We start from the raw sequence: 25,897 nt of genomic DNA on the forward strand, positions 1-25,897 counted from the left end.
TGTTGTACAATGACAACACTGATAGATGGCATGAAGCATGGCGAGACAGTGCCGTACCCTGATGGAGGACTGTGCCCAGCCTGCTGCGCTCTACCACGAGTGGCTGGATGCCCCTGGCACAGGATGGTCCACTTCTCCCCAACAAGAGAGGAGGGAGGTGGCAAGGCATTAGCACCCCTCCAGTTAGTGCCAGCAAGGAGGGCCAGGCTGGGCCCATGCAGGGACTGCCATGGCTCCTGCCTAGCTCCCTCCCCTCCACCCCCTGCACATGCTCCTTGCTGCCTCAGCTGTAGTACAGAAGTGCAGTAAGGGGCTTTTCAGGAAAAGAGGGTAAAAAATGAATGTGGAAAAATGTCAGCCTTGGGGGATTTGTGCATGGGGTGAGGGTAAAGTAGAACAAATAGATAGACTTTTTTTGAAGTTCTTAACTCAACCATAAGCTTTTGGGTTTACTGAATGGACCCAGAGTAAAGCTCTCAGGGCCTGCTGGGTCCAAGACCACGGTCCCCTGCCAACTGCACAGCACTGCCTCATGGCAGTGGGTGCTCAGGCCTGGCTTGCCATTGCTACTGTGGGCTCTGCACCCTGCTCTGGCAGAGCTGGACCTGGCTGGGGGGACAGCAGGTACCTCACCACTGCCCAGAGGTAGCACAGCACCCTCCAGGAACATGGTTCATGATGACATCGCTTAGAATGAATGCGTTGGGGTCCAGTCAGCAAAATCAAATAAAACTTCCAATTTGGAAGTTGCAAAGTTTTTTTCTTGGGTTAAGATGTCAAAGCAGATTGTTGCCACACTTCCACATCTCTACTTTTGACATGTCCCTTCAAAGAGAGAAAGAATCTTCTTATCCCATTTTAGAGGAAAGTAAACGTACAATCCCAATTTTATTTCAAGGTGGGAATATGGATTTGTTTTTCATGTAATTGTTTATTCAGTAGTCCCTATAAAATAAACCTCAACTCCTCAGTATGAAAAGGGATTTTATGCCAAGACAACCCCCCAATTACAGTTTAGGATGTTTTGTTAATGTAAACATGCTTAATTGAAGGAATGAAGCAAGTTTTGCTGAACACTTTGTCCTACTCCAGCATGGAGCATTCCTGAAGAACAGATAGAAACATCCAGTCAACACAAAGTTCCTTGAAATACTCAGAGCAGTCCCTACAGGTGGCTGAGCACTTGCATGTCCTATTCACAATAGTGGCAACAAAGGACCCTCTCACAACCCATAAATTGGGTACTTATGGGAAAAAAATTCAAGTGATGTTTAGTTGCCTATAACTGGACTCAGATTTTTGAAAGAGCTCTGATGCAAACAAGGTGCCAGAAGAGGTGCATGAATTTTCAGGAAGACTCAGCAGAATGCCTTTTGGATACAAACAAAAATTCAGAAGTGAAAGTAGAGCTCTTCTCAAAATCTGACCTCTGTGTCTTCTAATGCTTCCCATATGACTTTGAGTTGCCTCACTCTAGGAGGCAAACAAAAGAGAAAAGGGGTGCTTCATGATGACAACAGATCTTCCTCTCCCACTTGTCTTGATTTTGTCTTCAGGTTGATTACTTTCCTATTCTGTGGAGTTGTTTGGTCATGACTTCAAATGGCCTTATGAATATTTACAAAGTGTCCAACCTAAGGACTCACATGTTGAAGGTTTAGTAGTTTTCTATCAATATCAGCTTGATTTGTCCTGGCAGCCCATTTGTGCCGCTGCCTAATAGCTTGGATGCCTTCAGGCTGACTTTTCCCTCTTTCTTTCAAGCACGGGTTTTGAACTTCAAACTGTGCGCTGGTCTTGTAGGGAAGAAAAGACTTTTTTTTTTTTTCTACATTTTGCCGTATTTAACAGTAACAGGGGTTTCTGAGGATTAGACATACAGGAAAGCAAATTAAGGGTTAAATCTGAGGCAGCAGTTATTGGGAAAGGTCAGAAGTTCTGATTCTCCCAACAGCTGAGCAAAACCACAAGTGTTAGGAGGAGACCAGCTCTGAGGTTTGATGCCATCTTTCTGTCTTACCCACTGACAACCCTCAACACAAGTTGTACCTCATTTTCAGCCATCATGGAGAACAATCCTTTTTTACTCCCCCCCCCGCTCCCGCTTTTTATGTTTGTTTGTTTGCTTGTTTTAGTAAAATACCAAAGTTTAGCCAATACTTGCTATGGTGTAGGTATCCATGGTGAATAACAACAAACATGATGAGAAAATGAGAGGCTGTCCTTCCATGTCCAAGAGCGAGTGACTGCCTAGAAGCACATGAGGCTACTGGTGGGTCAGCTGGTGGGTATCATGGCTGCCAGGACCGATATGCAGTGTAGTCTCGTGTTGGCGCATAGGATGGGTAACCCTTGTTCTTTTGGTATGGTGGATGCCGGGGAGTCATGTTCATGTAGTCACTCTGATGGTACATACTCTTCTTAGATTTTTGCTGTGGAAGAAGTTTGAAGAGAAGTGTGAAAACATTTCTGCAATTAGTCTGCCCTGCCTGGGGCAAACATTCAAAAAGGGAGAAGAAAGGGAACAGGCATCTTTTGAGCAAAGGGGTTTTGACTGTTAATAAGACCTGAGACAAGTTAATAATGTATTTGATTAATTTTTCCTTCTTTGAATTAACAGATTGTCTCACCCAACTCCCATATTAACTACTGACAGTTGTGGCCCTAGGTCCTGGTTCAGGGAAGCAGGCATATTTATAAAGCAGCCTCAGGTTTAAATACATTTACAAAAGAATTAGAACACATGTTCTCATAAAATAATCTATGGAATTTGCCCAACCTGAATGTAAGTCTCCAGCTTATCTGCTGAGAGATTTACAGTGTTAGTTCTCCGGGTAAAAGAATGCTGCAAACCAAGGATACAAGCTGATACCTCTCACCATCAATTCTCAGCTATGGAATGACTCAGCAGAAGCAATACAGTCTGAGCAGTGAAGGCTGTCCTCATTTATTAGGAGAAAAAGAAATTAGCTTAACTCGAACAGAATAAGAGCAGGAAAAATCAGCTCCAGCTATGTGTATCATGGTTTACCCACCATGTACAGTAGTAACACACAATGTATATGTTGTTCTGAGCCTTCCTTCAAGGGGCAAAAGAATCAGAGCTGATGTTAATCTTTTATCTGTCTTGCTATCTGGGCCTTAAAAATCTCATTTCTATTGTTGAATTCCTGCCTTATAATGCCCCTGTGAGACAAGGCAGGCATCATCTCTTTCAGAAATAAGAGTAGCAGAAGACAGGTGAAAATTTGCCTATAATCACAGAGGAAGTTTGTGGCTACAGCAGCATTTGAACCTCTGACTGCTGCAGATTGTGCACAAGGTTGGTGTTTTTGCATAGCTTAAGGCTTTATTGATCAGGGACTAGGTAAAGTGCTTCCATGCTTTTTCCTTAATACTGATCATACCTTCTTTTGCAATCTCCTTCTTACTGAAATTTCTTTCCTACATACATAAATATTTGCATATGCTGCAATATACTCGTGGTGTTGTGGAATTGGAGGAGGTTTGCATTACCAAATGTGATGGCTGAATTATGCTGTACATGCAGAGTGAGGCAGTTACTATGAAACATCTTATGCTTTTTTTATACTAATGTTATATATATTCCAGGTGTTGAACATAAGTTACATAGTGCTTAAGCCAGGCAATGCATGTAAATTATTAGATACAAAAGCTTTACCTGTATGTGTTCATCTCCATAATAAAGGATTTTTAATTCACCTAAGAGGTAATTTTGCATGACAGAAGGACATTGTGCTAGTGTGAGTGAATGCTGGACTGTTACAGGATCAAAGACTGCTACTTTTGGAGAGGAAAGCAGTTTTTCTCCAGGGAAGGCAAAAGTGTATGAAAACAGACAAATCTTTAGCTGCTTTCAGGAACTCAAGCAAAACAGGCTTGCTGTGGCTGTCAAGTATCGTATTTTAGGACCTTTTTCTATAATTCACCATGTCTTCTAGGCAGCTGTATTTACATTCAGCAACACTAAATACATCCACACTCAGAGTACATATTATCAGGGAAGTTACCACCAGCAGTGATAGCAGCAGGTAAAAACTGATGCAGCAAACGGCACACATCGCAATGCAGCCTTGTCACTCTTGCTGGGAGCAGACATGTTAGTAGCAAAGTGCATAGCCATTAGGTACCAAATGAATACGGCAGAGAGAAAATGGTTCAGATTGCAAATGATGGATCTGAAGCTACAATATCTCATCAGGGCACAGCCACTGTAGCACAGCACTGTAACACCAGCAGCTGTTTGCCTTAATCCTCTCAGCTCTCCTAGGAGTCAGCTTCTACAATAAGGCACAAAGAAGGACCACTTAACCTGCCTTTGTGTTTCCCTATGGTAATGCCCCTTTTGATTGTTTTCCTTTAGAACTAACCATATATTGAGCAAGTGTATTTTTGTGAAACACTTAACAGATCTCAAGCTTCAGCTAGCAGTGAGAGTGGCTTTCTGTATGCATGCAACATTTAACCTATCAGAGACTCCGGGCCCTTTATACAGGCTACCTCATAATGTGTTGAAAATTGCTATTTAATGACAAAGATACAGGGAAAAGGCAGAGTACAAGGAACAGAGCTCTCTATGGTCAATATTCAAGTCTTTCCCACATGGAGTAAGTAGTGTAATCAGCTCTGGGAGATCACAATGCTATGAATTGTCTAGGAAGGTGTCCTTCTGCTGCCTCTGCATCACACCTCACTCTCTTTACTCCAGCAGGGAGAACTGGATATGACCTGGGCCAGCCAACTCTCCAGAGAGATTAGAAAGCAAAAACAATGAGCCATAAGACTGTCTCAGCTTTCTTAGGGTTAATGTACAGAGGTACATTACAGTCAAGCTGCCAGAAATAGTGGGTACTCAAGGGAACTGCTGGATAGGCACAAGTCATCAGTGCAGATGGTCTTAGGCCAACTGAGGGTTCCCTAAAGATTATTTTACTGTTAGCTGAGCTCCTTCTGTCAGTATAGTCTCAAGGGGTTTTGCCAGGAATGCTTGCAGTGCTAGATTTCCCTGACAGGGACAACTGGCAGAGCTAGAGACAGTGTCTTGGTATTGCTGCAGGGCACTGCCAACACTATGGCATTACCATGTGCTTTAGGACTTCACTGCAGGGTCCTGCCTGCCCACCTGGAGAGCATCTGGTGTTTCAATTCTTTTGAGGCATAGCATGGGTGTGCATACATAGCTGGGGTGAAGAAGCACTGTGATACTGAAGTGAGGGGTACTAGCAAGTCTGTGGTAAACATGGCCTGAGAAATGAATTGGGGACAAAGAGCATACAGAGCAAAGGAAAACAGTAGTTTCTTACCCAGTAGTTAATAAAAACTGCAGTTATTAGCATACTGTAGAAAGCAAGAACTCCAGTCACTGCCACCATAATCCACAAAGGAATTGCAGACTGAGGCTCTTGTGTTTGAATGGGTGTCTCTTTAAGGAAAAGAACAAAGAAAACTTTAATAGATGAAAGCAAAAACCTCAATCTCTGCTTATTTACTCCTTGTTCCAAGGCACCATCTATATTAATCATCATTTTAAGATGTCTACTTCAGGGCATCAGGAGCAGGAATGTAGTTTTACCAGACAACCCAACTTTTTTTTTTTTTTTGTGAAGGAAACAAACTGCCTCAGGCCATCATGTAGGGAATGTGTATAAGGAGGATACTGGCCTACAGGGATTTTCCAGTTTACCTTTCACGTGAATGACAGTTCCGTTGCTCTTCTCATTGTAGACATATGGGGGTGGATACATGGCCTCGATTTTGCAGAAGTAGATGTCAGTTTGGTTGGCATTCATATTCCAAAGATTGAAGATGACTTTGTCCTTATCGTGAATCCCCTGGCAGTTGAATTCTTTATTTGAGTTACTGCTAATTTTGGTCATGTTCCATGAAATAAAGCAAACTTCAACTGCACTGTCTGTTCCTTTGTGCAGCGAAGCTCGAAATTCCTTCCCTGTTCCATTGTATGTGTAGTTGCAGACTAGAGTTGCAGTTTTGTTAGCTACAATGAGCAAAGGACGCTGAGCCACTAAAATCTTGTTTTCTGGAAGGGAGGGGAGAAAGTGAGAAAAACACTTGTTTATAAAATACAGTATGAGACTTCAGAACCACACATCCTCCCGTGCAATTCTTCTCCATATCTCCGCTCCTCTGCTGACACTCCCTACTAGGGAGTACATAACCACCAAGCTGCAGAAGCAGCTTCTCACAGAAGCTCTTCTTGCAGCAATCCCCCTCTATATAAATAATTACACAGTCACTAGGGGAGACTGTGAGGTCAAGAGTGTTTTTCTTCAGAGTCAGAACACTAGTACAGAAAGTAGTCCATGTGATTAAGATTTAACGTCAGGGCTCAGAAGGCTACTTTGCGTCTGTGTGCGTGTGTGTATATATAAGGCCACCTTAGTCTATCCTTTCCTTAGCAAGCAGTTTCCCAGGGGACATTATGGAGTGAAAATACTGTGAATTAAATGCTTAGTTTAGCAGTCAGATAAGAGGATATTATTTATACATTTGCTTTTTAATCCAAGGACAGACTTGAAGAGTTTGCAGGTGGAATTTGCTGACCATTTCAAGGGTTTGGACCTTGGACAATGAGCACTAAAAACATCAACTGCTATAATTTTAATGTAAAATAAGTAATTTCTCTAGCTAGCAGCTGTAGTAGATTCTTCATCTCTCAAAGGACTCAGGAGCTGACTAATTTGATGCTGCATTGGCACTTAGCACTTGAATGGCCTGCAAAAAAACATGTCACATGAAGGTATAATTCAATTTGAATTGACCAGACTGATACGTAAACAGGAAATGTTTTCTGACACGTAGACTTCTGTGCTACCATCTGCCAAATAATGAAACACTGTAAGGACTATGCAGAAAGACAACTTCTTCCAAGAAAAATCATCCTGTACAAATGAGGCCCTACTTACTTACTTACTCTTAAGAAAGAGGAAGGGAGTTTTGGCTTTTAAGCTAAGAACTTGCCAGAACTAAAGACAGCCCTTTTGTGTGTGTATATGATTGTGTAAGTCTTCATGCAAGCTCAACTCATATGAGGTTTTAGTAGCCTTTTATAGATCCCTGACAATTGCTGTGGTTGTAAGAATGACAATCGTATCTCTTGTCCTCAAAATCTGCTGCAAAATCTATATTCTTTCTACTTAATCCATGTGCTGAGACATAAAACAGGCTAGTAATTGAAATGGAATGGGAAGGAGGACAGAACCCAAATGCCCGGAGAACAAGTAGTTCACCGTGTTTAACAATATTTAGGACCAAATGACTACATTTAGTGTGTTCACACCTGCACAAGAAGATGGAGTACCCCAGCCTCTTGAGTAGGATACTCCTTTGGGATGAACGTGATCCAGGGAGTAAAGTCAACACAAAGAGATGCATGAGATGGCCAGCACTAGTGGTAGGGTGTGGGCAATAAAAACAACTCACAGCTAGCAGGTTCTCCAGTTACCAGCCCAACCCATGAGACTGCAGAAGTTGTTAGTTTTCTCACTGAAAGTCTTGTTTACCAGTGCTTTCTTCTCATGAGAGCAGGAAGACATGGGGGAATGCTCTACTGCCTCATCTTTAGCAAAGAAAGATTGTAGTCCATCCTCCTTCTGTCTCTGTTCAACATAGTTATTAGCATGGGGGGTGGAGCAGAGATCATCAGAGCTCTGAAATCCCATATTTGCAGGGAACCCAAACATTGTGAAATTTTTTGTTTTGATGAAGGTTGAGCATTTCCAGGCTTTCCAGTAGAAGTAGACACAGATCTTGTAATCCTGGAACTGAGTGGCAGATTAATAACAGACAAGGCAGGTCTCCACACGAGGTGCTGCCTGTGGTAAATTTTCATTGAAATGAAGACATTTCAGCAAAACATTTCAGTTTCATCGAATCAGCATTTTCCGACAAAAGCTCTCACATAGGCTTATAAGGCATTCTAGTAAGGGGTGAGGTGTGGATTCCACCCCTTTAGACAAGGTATTTAATCATATTTTTGTTGTCCACAAAATTGATCTTTGACCTAAGTGGCAATGTGCAAGTCTGGGGTAGAATTGCTCTACCTTTAGCACAGCAGAATTCTACACATCTCACTTGAGACAGAGCTAATCTTCTGATTTGCACAGCAGTAGTGCCCACCACTACATCCCAGATTGTCACCGGGACTTCAGAAGAGACCTTTTCTGTCTTGGAGTTTACAACCAAAATAGGCATCCTGGAACAGACACTTGCAATCGCATTACAATTCAGAAAAATGCTTGTCTGTTTTTCACTGCAAGTACTTACAGAAAACTAATGGATGTTTAGTGCTCAGTCTGATGAGATTTTCACTATGGCCAGAGGAAAGAATCTCATCACTGAGGGACCACCTGCAAATGTTATTTAGACTCACCTTCAGACCCCAATGACTTACCCCCACCTTTTGCTGTTGTCAATTAATCTGGATTCCTGATGTTTAGTACATAGCTTCATGACTTGAGCTCCACTATTTAACTACAGCTTTGGACCATTTATGTCCCTGCCATGATATTGTGCTAACTGGCAACCAGTGTCTTTTGATACACCCACCTAAAAAGATAAGTTCCTTCGATCTATTTCCACCTCTTGGATTTATGGTCTAGTCTGTTTGCCTTGGCATGCAGGCTGGGTGTTGATAACCCAGCCCCATGCTGCTGATGACACGATGCAGGGTGGCTAAGCAGTTGGAAAAAGTTTATTTGTGGATAAACAAAGACTTCTCCTACGTGATTTAAGCTGAGCACCCAAATCCATTTTCACAAAGTGGCTCTACTAGTTCAAATCTAAATTGATTGAAGGAGATCTTCTGGTTTTCATTCATAGGAACTAGTTAGTTGGGCTGCAATGCCAGCAGGGGCAAGGCAGGTTTACCCCTCAGGCATGTTAGACAGGCCCTGCTGTCATCCTCCTTCTCTGGGCTTGGATTATTTTGAATTGAAGAAAGTCAACCATGACAAAATGTATTAGTTTCACAGGGAAAAAGGAGTAAGGCCAACCATCCCTTACTTCACTTGTGATCTGAATAGGATTTGATTGTATCCTTAGTAATATCTGGCCCATTCTGGGCAAACATGGGCTGAGGCTGTTTTTGCCTTCACAGAGACAGTTCTTCTCGTTAAGTGTCACTTTGGGTTTGTTAAAATGGTGAAACTCTGAAACATTTAGTATGTGTTTCCATTAGTGTATGCTTTCCCCTAAATAGGGTTATGATTGCCATTTCCAGAGCTGTGTTCAGTCATGCTGCATAGTAATAAATATCTATATCTTGGCCTTATCCAGCCAAGAAAATGGCAGTTATGAAAAATCATATGACAAGTTTCAAAAAGCTGTGAAGTCTAAAAATGTAAAATCATTTAAGTCAGCGTGCACAAGCTGCAAGTTTTCTTAGGACCTTAGGATTTATATGCAATGGTGTAGAAGATCTCTAAATGTTTGTTAAGCTTTTTTCGTACCTTATTTGTCATGGTAGACATTTGTTATAATTGTATGTGAGGTTTTTTTGCATCATGAAAAAAAATGCCATCCATATATAATATCCATAAAATACTGACTTTCTAATTGTGGACCCCTGCTGCAAGCAAAACTTCATTGAAGTTTTTTTTTCTTGCTTTCTTATTTGCCAAGAAAGTGAAATAGAGACGACAAAGTACGGAAAATAACTATTTTGAGGGTTTTTTTTCCAGAACTTTCCATGAATCATCATCAGCTATTGGAAAAAATATTCTGCTAAAAATATTTTGTACTTTCCTTTCTTTCTTTTCCATGCCAGTTGACTTCAAGGAGCTATTTGCCAGAGCAAGGAATCTGGGATAAATTGGGATTTCTATAAGCACAGTAAAGAAATGGCTCACAAGTCCCTGGGAGGATAGGGGAAAACCTGAAAGGAGTTTATTTAATCCACAAATAGAAAGACACACAGCTATGTTATAAACAAAGCTATTCCATTTTTGCTGCTGCTGGTCTGTTGTTCAATTACCTTTACTCTTCTTTGCTAGGTACAAGGGTCTTTCCCTTTTACTCTGGTTTTAGGTCACCCAGCTATGTGTATAATATGCAGCTGGAGGGATCTGCCCCTTCTAGCCGTTACAGACTTGCTTTCTGCTAATCTTTCCTACTTTGGTGCGAGTACTGGAGTAAGCATAGTACTACATAAAGCCCAGGTGACACTCTTGCTTTAATCAAAGCCAGCCTGAGCACAGGGGTTTTTCTTGTCAGTTTGTGAATTTTTTTTTTTTTTTAAACAAGAATTTGTTGATGTCATCCTTATCTCAGCTAACCTCGCCTCATACATCTTATGCATTCGGGTAACCTTAGTGCGTTAGAGGTTGATTTCAACACCCAGAGACCATAAACCAGGAGGTTATGCAGGTAGTAAAAAGATGAGGTCATTTGCAGTATGCTGTAGTGGGAACCTGTTTTATATTACTTATTTCATACATACATGGGACAGGCAACTTGATCTAGCTGCCTCTCTGACAGACCATAGCAAGGTAATTATTTAGTCTACAAAAAGGGGAGGAGGACAAACTTTGTAAATGTTAGTGTTTCTGCAAAAGAACAAACTGTTCTTTTAAGTCCCTTCTGATTCAGACTCCACCTGCACCACTCGCTGGTACAGTCTAACAACAGCAGAATGGGACAAATTCTGTTGTCTTCCCCAAAACAAAATACCTGAGGCATATAATACACTTTGTGGCTTGAAGAAATCCTGCAGGGTTTTGACCTGCCTTAATGTTTTCCATGTACTAAGGATCAATCATCTCAACTGAAATGAAGAGGTGGAGAAAAGGTATGGGAAAAAGATGAGAGCCCTGAGAAGCAAGTGACCTCATGTGCTTCTCTTTAAGCAGTTGAACAGTCTCAGTGATGCTATTGGAGAAACTCAAGTTCTTCATGCAAAGCAAGTGTATAAATGTCTATAGAGTCATGGCATAACCCCCGTGTCTGGTAACCATACACTATATTTTATTTTGTTGCAATTCAAAACAGTTGCTTAAAAGCTGTTCACACCTCATGGAAATGTTTTTAAAACTGCTAACCCACTGCTGATACTTATCCCCTCCTGGAATCAGTGTCTTCTCTGACAACCCAGGGGCCTGCTGTGGAAATAATTATGATACTGCAAACACATAATTATAAACATGGGAAAAGGACAAGGAAGAAAAAGCCTATGATCTCTTAAAGAAATGTAGATCATGGTGTCATGCAAATTACAATGCCTTCTCTGAGGAAAAGAATTATAGAAAAGGCAGAAATAAGGAAAAAATAGGTTCAGTTGTATCTCTTGTATTAGAAAAAGCAACTCTTTAAAGATGTTCTATATGTTAAAAGTTTTGTCCTGGAAAACAGATTTTTGTTCCTATCTGTAGCTTCCCTGTAAAATACAAAACACTGATATTTAATGGAGAAGACCCAATAACAACAGTTCACAGGCCAGTGGTTTGAAAACAGTTCACAGGCCAGTGGTTTGAAAAATTATCTGTCTCCAGATTATCCTAGCAAAAGCCATCATCCCTTGCATTGCTTTGCATTTTGATGTACCCCTTGGAAAGACGTGTTAACTCTGAACATACGAACACATTGCATCAGCAAGGCAACACTAAGAAAAAATACCCTCAGCCACAACAACCGAAAATTCAGAAAGATTCAGAAAGACTCAGGATTTCAAAATCACAAATGGACATTTTTTGTTGTTGAAGATCTTTTCACAAAGAAGCTAGATACCTAGTAAGTATTAATAAACTACTTAACAATGCAAAAATCAGAAACTCGGCAATTCCCGTCCTCCCATCTTTGAGCTCAGTAAGCAGCTCTGCTTTTGGTCCCTTTATTTGCTAGTTCTGTGAGGATGTGGGTGGGCTCAGCTCTGCAGCCCATCACACGGAGCCAGGCCATGGTGGGACCTGGAGTTGCACAGGAGACTTTGGGGTAGTTGAGAGGCTGCCCCAAGAGAGGCACTGGCACCAGGTCTGCTCAGTCCCTGTGCTCCCCAAGAAGGCACTTGTGAGCAAAATTTGTAAAGCCCGGGTGGAAGGTGAAATAAACCCCTCTTTGTCTATGCATGCAATTTCCAAATGCATCTAAAGAGAAGTCAAATTAAAAGAAAGCTCTTGGGTCTTATCTTAGAGGTATACCTGCGGCTGGAAAAAAAATCAGCCTCTTAGTTACATCAAGTTGATCCTTGTGCAGTCTTAGCAGCATGCTGTCTCTCCCCTTTCATCCAAACACAGAATAATTTGTGCAAAATTAATTCAAAGCTATACTAGACCTTCTACCCCTAATGATCAAAGTGAGAAAAAATAGTGGAAAGGACTGAAATGGCGAGGAGTTGTTACCTGTTACATCAGCAGTGGGGATGAAGCAGAGCACCACGAGGATCCCCAGGAGCATGGTGCTAATGGTGGGCCCGCTGCCTTGTCCCCACCCCCTGCAGGCACTGCCACCTCTCCCAGGGCCCCGCGCCACCAGCCTTCCTGCCCTGCGGGGCCAGGCTGCACCCTCGGTTGCTCACACTTCTCTCCTCCTCCCTCCGCAGCACATGATACACAGCCGAGTGAAACCACTGTAATGGCAACACTTGAACAGGAAGTTAAATTGTTTGATGACTTTAGCCTTAGGAAGTTGCCTCTGCAAAGCTCAGTAACACCTAAAAGTTAGTGGAAGCCTGCCTTTCAAAATAGGGACTCTTGTCCCTGTATTGCAAGATGTGTGCTTGTGTCTGGGGCTCTGCAGGGACAAATGGACTTCCCTAGAGGTGCAGCACTGTTTCTTCACCAAGAGTACACACAGACATACACTATTCCCATCCCTGCGGTAGAAGCAAACAGCAGCTTCCAAGTTCCTGGTGGCCAAACCTGGCCCCTCAGGAAGTTGTGTGCTCGGAAGCTCCATCTCTCCTCACTCCTAGGAGCAGAAACCTTCCTCTCTTGGCCTGCCAGCTTGCTTCTGCCTGTCCTCCCAGCCCCTGAGAACACGGATATATTTTGGCAGTAGATGATCTAGGTTTGTTCATTTTCATTCTTCTGCATCTGCTTGCCACCTAAATGCAGACCAAGCAATGCATGAAATAGTGGTCTAGTACACCTTCCCTTTTTGAAACAAATCCCAAGTTATAAATGAGCGCAACTGTAATCCAATTGACATCTAAATAAAAGCAGCATGCAGCAAGCACACTTCTCAATTAGTGCTTTCACTAGAAGTCTTCTTATTGAAAGTTTTTATCTTCATCTCACCTGGTAAATACTCACTCTTCTTTGCTCTGCAAGCTCAATGTCACCTCTCCCCTTGAAACAGCAGGATTGTGAGAGCCAGTTAATGGCATTTATAACTGTCAAGAACTCTGGTTATTGACTATTTACTTTTGTCCTTCAAAGTAGAACTATTTAACTGTATCAGTGCCTGTCATTACCTGTGATTTGAGAGAAAAGGGGAGGTGTTTAGCAGGAAGATTTTCAAGAAAATTGGGCTGTTGTAGAAAGGGATGAAGAGCCATGAGTTCTTCCTTTTCCCCCAGTATCTGAGGTCTTTAGGCCATGTTTTATCAGAAATTACGTATGCAATCTAAGAGAAGCTTTAGCTGGTACATCCATTTGCAGTCTAGGAATTTTAACAATTTTATTTTGTTTTGTAATCAGTGTAAATTGCCTGCAATACTAAAGTTTTGGAATTTCCTTGTACTTAAAAAATAAAAAGGAGAAAGAAGTCAGATTCTCTCTTTCTTAGCCTCCTTTTGTGATTTCTAGGTAAATATCCTGAAACCTTTTTTGAGTCATATGAGTGTACCTGCAGTTATCAATGAAATAGTCTCAGCTTAAATTGAAGTGAGAATCCCTCGACAAAGTTACAAAATTCAGTATCTTTTTGCTGAACTGCCCTGTCTCAATAAAAACCACTGTTGACAGGTAACTGAGCCTACATGTTGTTATCAAGCCTGCTGCACACTTCTGCATCCTGGCTGTCAAATACTTTCTGTGTTTGGGATATGGACTGGAAATGCACAGAGGGTACATTCTCACCTCATCACCAAATTAGCAGAGTATATTGTAGAGAGTGAGCTACTGCCACTAACAAAAACTAAGATGGAACAGTGCACTTTCTTCAGTGTGGCCATGAACACATTTATTCCCTTCCATCCCTTATTGCTCCTCATGTGCCTCTCCCATGGTAAGGACAGACCACGGCACTGATTGCAAACAGGTGCTGGGCTGGTGGAATAGAGGAGAGGGAAGAGGGGCCACTGAGAAATTATCCACTGTGGCCCTAGAGACCAAGCTGTGATGTATCATTTCTCTCTGTGCTCACAAACAGTGGTACCAGTATTGCCCTTTCCAGAACCTCTGGGAAGGTCATGATTTTAGTTTTGCCTAATGGTTTCCTCTTTGATCCCTGGAGTAAGTAAGGACATTCACCCCCCCCCCCCCCCCCCCAAAATAGCTCTTGGCTCATCTGCACTTCTTGGTTTTCTAGGATTTTAAAAGAGCACACATCATCACTGTGTTCCAGAGGGTATGGTTCCTTTCCTTCTCCAAATTGCAGCTCTTGCTCTAATTTAAACAGTTCATTTCCAATCACTTAGATACCTGACTTTGTCATTTCACATGTATGATATTTTTCTGTTGCCAAAGTTATTGTGAGGGTAGAGAAGAAGATATTATGGCTTTCAGCAAGCTGTCTTGCACTTAGGACAAACCACATAAAAGTTTATAGGAAAAAAAAAAAAACAACTGAAAATGTCCCCTGATATGCCCTGACTCTTAAGTTTTTGTTATTTTCGCACCTCTCTAAGTATCTCTTCTTCTATACCTTGAGCATTACTGAGGGTGTTCTGCAGTAACATTAATTCAGGCACCATTCACTCCTATTCTTACCCCATTTTCCATTCAGATTTCAGTCTGTTGAGTCTGTCTGTACGCTGGCAGGCAGGCTCTGCTTGCTGTCACAGCGATGGAAATCCAGACTAACAGTATAATTTCAGTGGAGCTAGAGCTGTGAGAGCACTGAAAGAGCTAAAAATGCAATTTGGCCTTGTTGAGGAAAAAGAAGGTTTCATCCCATCACAAAATGACTGGAACTGCAGTTCAAGAGAAGTAAATGAGAGGTTTGTAAATGGGTTTTCAGGGTACGTAAGAATCTAGACTGTGGGCTTGGACTTTTTACTCATCACAGTATGTAAATAAAATAACAGTCCAGGTATTTGATTGTAGCTTTTCATTTCTACTGTTAGAAGAGCAAGCACTGACAGGAGATATGACCAGAGTTTTAGAGAAATACTGATATGATCTAGTACAGTTTCTCAGAGGATTATCTGGATATCTTTAAAAGAGTCCCAAGAAATCCCAAGCAGGCTGCCAGTTTGCCTTTATCTTAAAGAATGAGGAAGTAATGACCCACATATCCTGAGCCAAATGTTTAGCTGTTAAAGTAAAAAAAGAGATTCCAAATTTGTTGTGATTAAGTGGATAGTTTAGACACTCATTTTAAAATAAATGGTCTCCCTTCAATCACTGGAAGTTGTATGGTGTCATAATTGTTCCCAGTACATACTCCTGTTCTCAGGCAAATAAAAAGAGTAATTGCAATATACCATTGTTCACTTATTCCTGAGGATTCCAGTCTAATGGGAGAACAGTAGGTCACTAAAATTCCCAATTAACTACTATAGAATTAACTTTGAATTCACTGGACTATCCTGCAACTCCATACAAAGATTATATTTAACAGTTGTCCGAGAGAATCTTCTTCTCCTTCCCCACCATGAAGAATCATAAACACAGACCTTGAAGAAGTAGCCTGGGTAGGCTTTATTCTGCTTGTTCTGCATGCTTGTATGTTGTCAACTGCTGGAGAAAATGCTTTCTTTCCTACAACTGCAAATCTTAAAACATCTTTATTCTTCCATTGCTGCTGCAAGTAATGATTTGTTATGCATACTTGGTACAGATGGAAGGTTGATTCTTTCACATCTTTATTACAAGGAGAATGTGCTTTAACTAGCTGCTGTAGAGATGCAGAAGTGGGGTGACAAAAAGAGTTGACCAAATAGTCATGCTATTTCAAACTAGGGAGACAGTGAATGATCTATGTTATTCACTCCCACTGCGACCAGTAAGCTAACCCTAAGGAGTTATGTTGCATTTGTCATCTGAAGCACTTCATAAAATTACGTGTTATTATCGTCACTTTACAGATGGGGAATGGAGGGTGAAGAGACGTGACCGAGGACATACCCCAGGTTAGTGGTAGAGCTAGGAACCACTTCAAGTAGCCCTGTGCTCTCTAGCTTCCAAGATCTGATAGGCTTTCTGACGGCCTCCATTCTATGTTGTTGTTTCCCTTGCACACTCGTGAATTTTCACTGTTGTGAGTCTTTTCACACCCTTCTTTCTGTGAATCCAGATGCTCTCATACCACAAGTACAACCATCACACTTAGAAGGGAAAATCAATATACTCCTTCGGAGGGAATTTTAAGTTGGTTTTCTGTACCCTAAAATGTTACAACTGGTGTCTGGTACATAGGAACCTTCCAGGGCCAGAGCTTAATATGACATGTCACAGCGGAAAGGGAGCTTTCTTTTTTGGAAAGATGTGAAATTTTTGTTTCCAGCCCTCAAGATAGCAGCCTATAAATGTGTCACTAATATAGGCCTAAGCAGTACCATCAAACATACATTTGAGAAAGAGCTTGAGGGAAGCCGCACATATTTGGGGAAAGAAACATTTCCCTGACAGGCTGATTAGTTTTAATGCCAATAGCTGGAAGCTGTTCATTAGTGTTTGTTGGGCAAGGGGCAGGAGTTCACACATGTACATTCCTGGGTCTTTTCAAGTTAAAAATCTCATCTAAGGTTCAAAGTTGTAACCGTTTCTTCTGGCTGTACCTATTCATGGTTTGGACTGTTACAACAAGTGTCAAAGGGGGTGGATTAATGTGTGGAAAGGGAATGGCTCAAAGCTGCATGATTAGCTCCATCTATCACCTGCCTGGAATATGACATATGGCTTCTGCTTCATTAGAGGTCACATGTTTAGGTAGAAACACCTGAAATGGTGTATGAATGAGTATGTATATGCTAAATGTTCCACAATAAAAGAGTTTTCAGATTAAGGTTAGAGGGAGAATAATTTCTGTTAACTGCACTGCCTGCTCCTTGTTTCTCTTGGGTAGAAAAAGTGAGCGAGACCCCTGCATATTACCATTGAAGTTGACAAAATTGTTCCAGTTTACTTCAGCTGAGAACCTGATGCTTGGGAATGGCAAAGAGACTCTGGAAAAATAATCCTTAGCTGTTCTTAGTCTCTGTTTTAGAGCTGCTGCCAGGCAGCTGGAGGGAGCTGGCCTAGCTCATCCATTTCTGCAGTGAATGACAGGCCAGTGATCTGTCCTTCCTAAGGAGAGGAGTATGGGAAAAGTTGGAAAATAGCCAGTAAAGACATGAAGGATATGACAACAAAGCAGTGGTGTCCCGTGTATGAGGGTGTCCAGAATGCCTCATTCTTTAAGAGGGAGAGAATTTGTTTCCCTCTCCTTTATCCTGCTGAAAACGAAAGATCTGAATGAGCACTGCAGGAATATTAGAAGCAATTTTAAATAAGAGGAAGAATCTTGCAAAGAACTTAAGACCTAAAAATCTTGAGCAGACAAATTCATAATTCAGTTTTGTGCAAAAAGACAGCTTCCAGACCTGGCTGTCTACAAGTTTGTCCAAGAAGTTACATAGATCCCTAAATATCAATAACAGGAATTCTGTCTGCTAGAGCTGTGTTTTCTTATCTGAGTGCAAGGTGGAGTGTCACAGGTCCTGCAAGGTCTGAGGGTCTGTAGACAGCTGCTGAAGGAGGAGGGTGTTCTGAAGCTGTGCTGAATGGCAGTCACATAGAGCAGGAGTCCAAGCCTGGGAGGTACACATCCAATATGAACTGCCTGGAGTTGGCTAGTCTGCCAACTGTGCCAGCATTTCCTTTTGGAGGGAAATAATTGACCAAAATCGTTGCTGCCAAAAGCAGCACGTGAACAGTATGGATAATCAGGAAACCAGAGCCCTGGGGTGAAATAAGAATGAAATCAAACTGGCAGTATAGACACTTGAGTCACTTGGCAAACGTTACCCATAGTAAGGGAATGTTGTAGCTGGAGTGTCCAGGGAATTGTCTGCATTGCCTTTATTTGTAGAGAACAATCTACATAGCCTGTATTTACAGGTAAAGCCTTAGCTAGAGAAAACACTTCCACCTCCACTGGGTTCAGCAGAACCAGGTCAGCCCAGGCTCAGCTCAGAATATTAGGTTTTAAGGCTGTCATGATCAGGCCCACTTTTAAAATCTTTAACTCTTTCACTTCCTCATTGTTGTGTTACTTTTTGTCTCACCCAAATGCTACATTTTATAACGATGGTAGTAGTGCTATTGGCATGGTACGTGTATGGTGAAGGACCATCCATTTACAGTTCTGCCCATTTACACAAACTTGGAAGGAAGCATTACTCATGTTTATGAACAATTGAAACTAGAATAGAGCACTCCATACAATGAGAGCCCCTCTGAGGAAGTGTCGGAGGGGCTGCCCAGCAACCTTGCTCATACAATAGAACATATTCTTTGAGATTACTTCATTCTGAGTAGCCCTCACAGGAAATAATTATTTTGGTAGACACTAACGCACTCTAACTTGTAGGATAAGCATTTCCAAATCACTCCTTTCCCTGAAGACAGTGGCTTCTTTACGCCTAGGCAAACCTAGCTTATGTCCAAATTCAACAACTTTCTGCCTGAGAAGTGCCCTATTCTTAGTCTGTGGTGTTGCCAACATCAGCCCACAGAGTTGTTTTCTGCCAAAATACTATGAGAAACAGGCTTTTCATTGTATTTCTGCTACTTCAAAAAAAGTACTGAGTCATAGCACACTGGAAATGTTTGTGCTGGGCTGCATAGGAAAACATTAAAATATATTAGAAAGAGTTTTAAACATTTCCACACAGGAACTAGGGACCAAAATTCCTGGTTCTTAACTGTGAAAAGTGCCTAAAGCAGGAGGAAGACCTTTTCAAATCACAGTAGGAAGCATCTGCTTACTCATTTAGATATGCATGTGACAAGTACTTATTAATTTTATAATGGATTTTTTCTTAGAAAAGAAATCCTGCTTTTATTTAACATGTCAGCATTCCTTGAAACTATTCCTTTAAACAGGAAATTGAAAATAACCATTTTGCTGTTTACAAAGACCTTGGTGAGTCCAGAAGATAGGAATCCTTGCTGCTTTTAAGAGGAGGAGAAAAAATCATATGATGGTTTATTAGAAGTCACATCCACACAAGAAGCAGGAAACATTCCCATGCTTTATTTCAGAGGTGTCCACTCTGTCTACTGGTGCAAGCCATAAAGTCCATTGGGGAGCCACCTGGGTGCTGAAAGTTTAGGCATCTCCCGTAATGGTTCTTAGGACATGGAGCCAACAAGTATAGGTACCTCAGACATGCCAATGGCATGTAATGGCACAGGCTTATCCCTCATCACATGAACCAACAGGCATATGCACAGCCTGTTAATGTGAACGGGCATTTTGCTGTCCTTTAGCTGGTGTATCACATGGCTGACCTGCATGATCACCACCAAGGGGCTCATGGGAGACAGCAGACTGCGGATTGGGTGTATTGTTCTTACAGGTTAAACCTGACCCTTAAACCAGAGATTATCCCCAAACTGACTGATATCCAAACATCGTGTGCTGGAACTACCTAGGAAACTTGAACCTGAGCCAGTAGGCAACTATTAGGATTAGAAAGCTAGGTGTGTGGGCTTCTACTTAACATTGCTGCTGTCTCATATACACATAGATTCCTTTGTAATAAAGCAAGAATAATCTCATCTTTTCCTATACACAAAGTTTGACCCTGAAGAGGTGCTGCTACGTATTGCTTATTGCAGCTGTATGGATAATCTTTCAGATGATATTAAAATGTAATCAAATTTTAATATCTCACTAAGCTCTGGAAGTTATTAAAAGCAATGTAAAAACTCTGGTTTTGCTGATTGCAGGACAGTCTGAGATTTTATAAAAGCATATACATTTTTGTAGCCAAGTCTACTAAGGTTTTATGATGAAATTGGAGTTCGTGATTAAATTTCTGAGCTTTTACTTTTATAACATGAAGTTTTCTGGTGACATTTTTCCTTGACTTCAACAGCTTACTGTTGATGACTCCATTATCCCTAATTCCAGATCTTAAGGTACTTGCACACACTTTTTATTATGAAATATTCTCACAAGTCTCCGAAGTGTCCATGTGGCATATCAAAAAGACAATCATTAGTTCAATGCTCCTTTCATAATTGGAAGTAATTTTGTAATGTTTTTTACAAAACAAATTATTCTATTTAACATTTTGCCTGCTCAGTCAGATTTCCCTTAGTTAGTATTAGTCAAATTTCCATGATTAGTTGCATGTGGGTTTTGCATCATGTGTAATATCCTTGGAGGTTTTCACAGAGCAGCCCCGCAGGATAAAAGACAAATTAGTAAGCAGCAGAGCTTTTGGAACTAGAAGGAAGTGATTCGTGACTATTCTCATGATTAGATCTCACTCCTGGTTTCCAGGGGTCATGTTGTTTTAAGCTGTTAGTTTAACAATTTATTTGTGAGTCCTAAACATTTTGTAAACAATTTTTAACACAAATTAATATCTGGAATATCTGGGAAAATCATCATACCAGGGGCATTATTATCTGTTCAGTAACTGATATGCTTTCTTCATTATTCTCCTATTTTAAAAGTTTTAGCTTCTCTAACAGAAACGATGGCATGTGAATTAGGCAACCAGCCACATACCCTTGGGGGTAAAAAATAAACTGGTTGTTTTCAAAGACATTGGTCTGCAAACAGCTCATCAATTGAAATGTATTTGTATAATCTGTTTGGTGAATATTTACAATTATTCCTATAAACATAGAAGTCAGGATGATGTGATGGGCAAGTCACAAGTAGGAAAAAATGGACTAAATTAAACGAATCACTTATTACCATAAACAATTCATTCAGCTCTGGGTCTGGGAAAATTGCATTGCACATAAAGACAGTAGAAATAGATTCCTCCTTTTCTGAATGCCTAGAGGGGATTAACAGTGTGAGGGCAGTAAACTTGTATAAAGAAAGTAAATATCTTTGATTATATCAGGGAAACTATTTGAAAAAGCACAATCTCTAGTAGTACTGCAATGATGAGAAGGAGAAGGAGTGTTTAGCTCTTTATTTGACCTGTATTGCAGGAAACATGCAATCATCCCTTTCAGTCTTTCCACTTGACTGTTTTATAAAGAGATTTAACTGACATCATCACTTTGATATTTCAACATCTGCTCTTGGCTCTTCCTTTCTCCCTGGGGATAGGTTATGCTAGTTTTCATTTGTTCATTAGCTTAAAATAATGCGTTGAACCTAAGCTAATATCAGAGCTCTAGAGCCAACATCAATTCTGGACAGGTAGAAGCCTACAAAGGTGTGAAGAGCAAGAGACGGCCCAGGAGCCCTTGAATTCTTGCTGCAGCCTGACTGTAAACACTGACAGGAAGTGAGAAGAGCCCACATTGTACACAAGTCAGGCATGAACAGGCAGTCTAAGGTGGAGTATATTGTTCAGCTGTCATCAGTTGAAGTGGCAATGTATTGTTTTAGGTTGAAGACAGCAGTATAGATTTCAAAGCAGAAGGAACAACTCCACAATCAAGACCCAGGTTGCACCCATGCTAGGAATGCCTGTTTGTTACTATTCCGTGCACTGAAGGACAGCAGTGATCGTGGGCTAAGCAGCTGGGAGAGAGCAAACCATATGGGGCCCAGGTGCTGTGGCTGGGTATGTTAGAGTTCCAGAAAACCCGACTCATCTCTTCCAAACAGCACCAGCCTCTGTTAATCTGCACAACAGAGAAACCTCTTCTGTTGCTGAGTAGCATTTGAACTCATTGCATCTTCTGAGAGTAACATAACTCTCATGGATCTAGGGAATCATGGGCTCTCATACCGAAATCCATAGCTCCACAGAGCACCCTACTTGGTTGCTATCTGCCTGCACTGCAGAGTATTCTTTTGTCCATCCTTCCACCTACAGTGGGGACCGCGTCTTCCAGAGCCCATTTTGACCTGACAGCAAAGTCAGTCCATGTATATTTCCTTGCCAAAAAACATTCCAGTTTGTCTGAATATGAATATATTAATGTACAAAACACTGCATGGCATTTGCCACTTTTTAAAAAAGGTCAGCATTTGGACACAACTTGGTCAGACTGAAATCCTGGCCCCAGAAAAATAAATGGGAGTTTTACTATGGATTTCACTGGGCCAGGATTTCATACCAACTCATTATTTGATCTATTGAATTCTGTTAAGCTGGTGAGTCTGGACTGCGGACCATGTGAGAAGACTGTCTCCCCACATATTCCATCCAGGTCAGAAATGTTATAAAGCTTTTTTGCTTTTTTTTTTTTTTAAAGCAGACTAGTTAATCCTGCTTCTAGTTCTGGACAGAACATAAAAGCAAGGTAAGAGATCTATGTGTTCTTCAGTTAACATAAAGCTGCAAATCTTAACTTTTGGTCTACACTCCCTAATGTTTGCAGGTGCTCAGGTTTTGTGTGAAACGTAAGTTATAGGCTGTGGTATGCTTATGTGGTTACATCACATTTTAGGAAGTGATGCTGGAAGGATGTAGATTAGGCTGTTGATTTGTTATTTCGTTTGTGGTTGTTCCATCAGCATCACTATTGTTCAAGTGAGAGAGACACAGGCTGAATTTTGATGACTTTCAGACATATGTCATGTCGTAGGTGTAGGAACCAGCTGAAAGGCTTGAGACCAGTTTCTAATCCAAATGGTTCAGAACTTGAAAAATATGCTAAGTTTGGCTCTTGAAACCATAAGGCCTAAAGCCTTCTAAGTGTGCTCTCTCACAACAGAGCACACAGACAAGTCTTCTCTAGTTTGTCATCTAAATTTTCAAAGCCATCTTTGCTATTAGATAGCAGATGTGTTCAAATGGAATACAATTTCAGGAAGATATGGTTGTGCTACACTGTAGACAGTTGACGTTGGTGATTTATACCTGGGTAAATGCACTTTAATGGGCGTACCTAAAAATCCATGGAGACAGTTGTATGTTTCCCAGCAAGACCAAATGTGTCTGGGTGTGACATAATCAGCTGTCTCTGTAGCATTTGTGAAAACCCTGATGATATGAGACTTTCTCCTGATGGGTACTAGATGCACAAAAGACATTAGCAGCTGGAGATGCTGCCAATTTTTGGAAACTTTCACAAAGCACTCTATGCACCTTGCATCAGATACCACGCACAGATAAGAAAGCTTGAGAGGCATCCGCATTGTAGTGCAGTGTGGCAGAAAACATCTCTACAATAATGCTGAAGAAACAGGAGGCATAAGGCTCTTCTTGCTGTACAGTTAAAATGCTGGCCTTGTGATCAAAATAATAAAAACGTGGTCTTATTTTCAGAGGAGCTAACTGCTTCCAGCTTCCATGGGCTTCTTTTGTAAATTGAAGGAGAAGGAAGACAGCAAAATAAAGAGTATAGATCTCAAGAAGGCATATTTTAAAACATTCAGAGATTTGGTGGGAAGATTCTGCTCTGGGCAGATGTAAGGGAAAGGCTGCTAAGAAAGAGAAGATGAGTATTAAGAAACTGAAGGATTACTGAGGATGAGTATACAAGCATGGCACTAGCATACAGGATGGAAACACAAAAGCAAGAGCACAACATGAGGTAACATGAGCAAATTCCCAAAAGGGTAACAAGAAACACTTTTGGAGGTACACTCAGAATAAAACAGATCCCTGGGAAATAGCTAATTACAGAAAGGGGAAATGTTACTGAGAAAGCCATGTGCTCTTTTTGTTTCAGGGGCTTCAGGAGCCGCCTGCAGGCAGGTAACCAACACAAATGACACCACAGCCAACCAGTATGATCTGCACCTAGGGTAAGGAGAGAATGGGTTGGAAAGGGCATAAATAAGCCAACTATATTCCAATTCACTGGGCTTGATGAATTATATCCCAGAATACTTGGAGAATTACCTGATGTAATTTCAGAACCATTTCTGGTTCTCTCAAGAAAGGAGAGGTATCAAAGAAAGAAAGAGAAAAAATGTAATGCTTCTCTTTAAAAAAGGGGGAAAGAGAAGTCAGAGCTTTATAGAGAGATCAGCTTATTTCAGTTCCTGAAAAAATACTGGAAAAATTACTCATAAGTACCTAGAGGAAAAAAACATGGTTTTCTGAAGAACAGACCATGTCAAACCATCTAATTTCATAATTTGATGAGGTAATCCTTACCATGCTGACAAGGAGAAGCAGTAAATGCCATATATCTTGGTTTTCATAAAGCTTTTGGCAGAGCTTTATGTAAGCAAGGAAGAGAAATATGGCCAGATGCAAAGTGACTATCAAACTGATTGGAAACAAGGCTCAGTAGTTACAGACAATCTGCTGTCAAAATAGAAAGATAAACTGAGCTCCTCGGTTCTGAGTTCCCCAGGAGTCTGGTCTGGCCTGGCACTGTTCATTACTTTCATTAGTAACTTGGATGATGAATAGAGTCTTATTTTCAAATCTCCACACATCCCTGGGTGGAAGGGACTGCAGGGATGTTGGGGAATAAGATCTGAATGGTAAAAACTGAACAAACTGTGGAACTGGTCTTACACAAACCCCATAAAGTACAAGGTTCACTAGCCATGCAGGAGCAGTCTGCAGCACGAGTATGCAGTGAGGAACAGGTGAGATAGCAGCTCTGCAGAAGGAAAAAAAAGATCTGTAAGAACCCATTCATGGATCACGGGCTAAACATGAATCACTACTAGCATGAAAAAGGCAAACACCACACTGCACAAACTGGGAGACTGGGCTGAAAGTTATGTGAAGTTGTCCTTCAGCTTGGTTCCACATCAGCATGAGCTAGAGTAGCAAGTGGTGGCTGGGGCACTGTGTAGCCTGAAAGCTGTGCCCAGCTGGACGGAGGTGAGAGAAGCGCAATAAGATCAGTCAGAAGTCTTGAAAGGATTGAAGGGTGTGTGTTCACTCAGAGAAGAGGGGACTGCGTGGAGAGTAACAGTCATTGAATACACAAAAGGCTGTTGCAAAGAGAAAGGAAATCATGTGTCCTCCCTGTCTGCCGTAGGCAAGGCGAGCAGTGATGGGATTGCACTGCAGTAAGAGAGACTTCAGTATTAGCAAAAGCTTTCTAAAGGCAAGAGTACCCAAGCAGAGCAGCAGACTGACCACAGGTTTCCATCTCTAGTGCTGGAGTCTTTTAAATGGTTAGATGTCCATCTCGAGCGGCTTAGGATCATAACCCCCTCACACCCCTTTTTCTATAGCTGTTAGAAACTGTATGATACATCACAGTGAGCAGATACAGCACTTGTAAAGCTTTGTGAATCTTCTGTAAGTGAAGTCTCTTCACCTTACTGTAAGATGATAAATGCAGAGAGAATATTTGCGCACAGCATCCTGCCACCTGTGGAAAAAATGACCTGGTCTTCTTTGAAATACTTCACGTAAGAGGAGGTTCCTTGACTGACTGGTAAAATTAACATACTACACATCACACCTAGTTTTGAGTATCATAGCACTTGATCACTGGCTTGTCAAACCCATTAAAGTTTTTAGTAAGGACTACTCTCAGTTTTGGGATTTTTTATTCAAGAACAATCTGTCCAGGGAAGGAAACTGCTAAAATATGTGGGCAGGTTGATGGTGGGCCTCCTATGAAATTACACACCCTTTTACTACCAAATCATGTGTTAATGTTTTCATGATTTACTGTGGTATTCAGCAAGTTATTACTTAGTTATTATA

General features: G+C 41.2%; 1 protein-coding gene across 1 annotated transcript; it reads right to left on the reverse strand.

Moving 5' to 3' along the window:
- Window positions 1-973: 973 nt before the first annotated feature.
- CD28 (CD28 molecule) lies at window positions 974-12,482 on the reverse strand. Its single transcript, XM_074872265.1, has 4 exons — window positions 12,372-12,482; window positions 5,705-6,058; window positions 5,325-5,443; window positions 974-2,432 (listed from the first exon to the last, which is right to left on the reverse strand). The coding sequence occupies exons 1-4, from the start codon at window positions 12,424-12,426 to the stop codon at window positions 2,292-2,294; spliced, it is 669 nt and encodes a 222-aa protein (XP_074728366.1). The 5' UTR covers window positions 12,427-12,482; the 3' UTR covers window positions 974-2,291.
- Window positions 12,483-25,897: the final 13,415 nt, after the last annotated feature.

This window comes from Strix uralensis, chromosome 6, assembly GCF_047716275.1.
Source record: "Strix uralensis isolate ZFMK-TIS-50842 chromosome 6, bStrUra1, whole genome shotgun sequence".
In the NCBI taxonomy this organism is placed as follows: Eukaryota; Metazoa; Chordata; class Aves; order Strigiformes; family Strigidae; genus Strix; species Strix uralensis.

What these genes read in the sequence shown, in the direction of transcription:
- CD28 (XM_074872265.1), bottom strand. Translation starts at nt 12,426, where the DNA reads ATGCTCCTGGGGATCCTCGTGGTGCTCTGCTTCATCCCCACTGCTGAT. An exon ending in AACTGTCATTCACGTGAAAG is followed by an intron (nt 5,444 to 5,704) that starts GTAAACTGGAAA and finishes TTTTCCTTAAAG; the next exon opens with AGACACCCATTCAAACACAA. An exon ending in CAGTTTTTATTAACTACTGG is followed by an intron (nt 2,433 to 5,324) that starts GTAAGAAACTAC and finishes CTTCTTCCACAG; the next exon opens with CAAAAATCTAAGAAGAGTAT.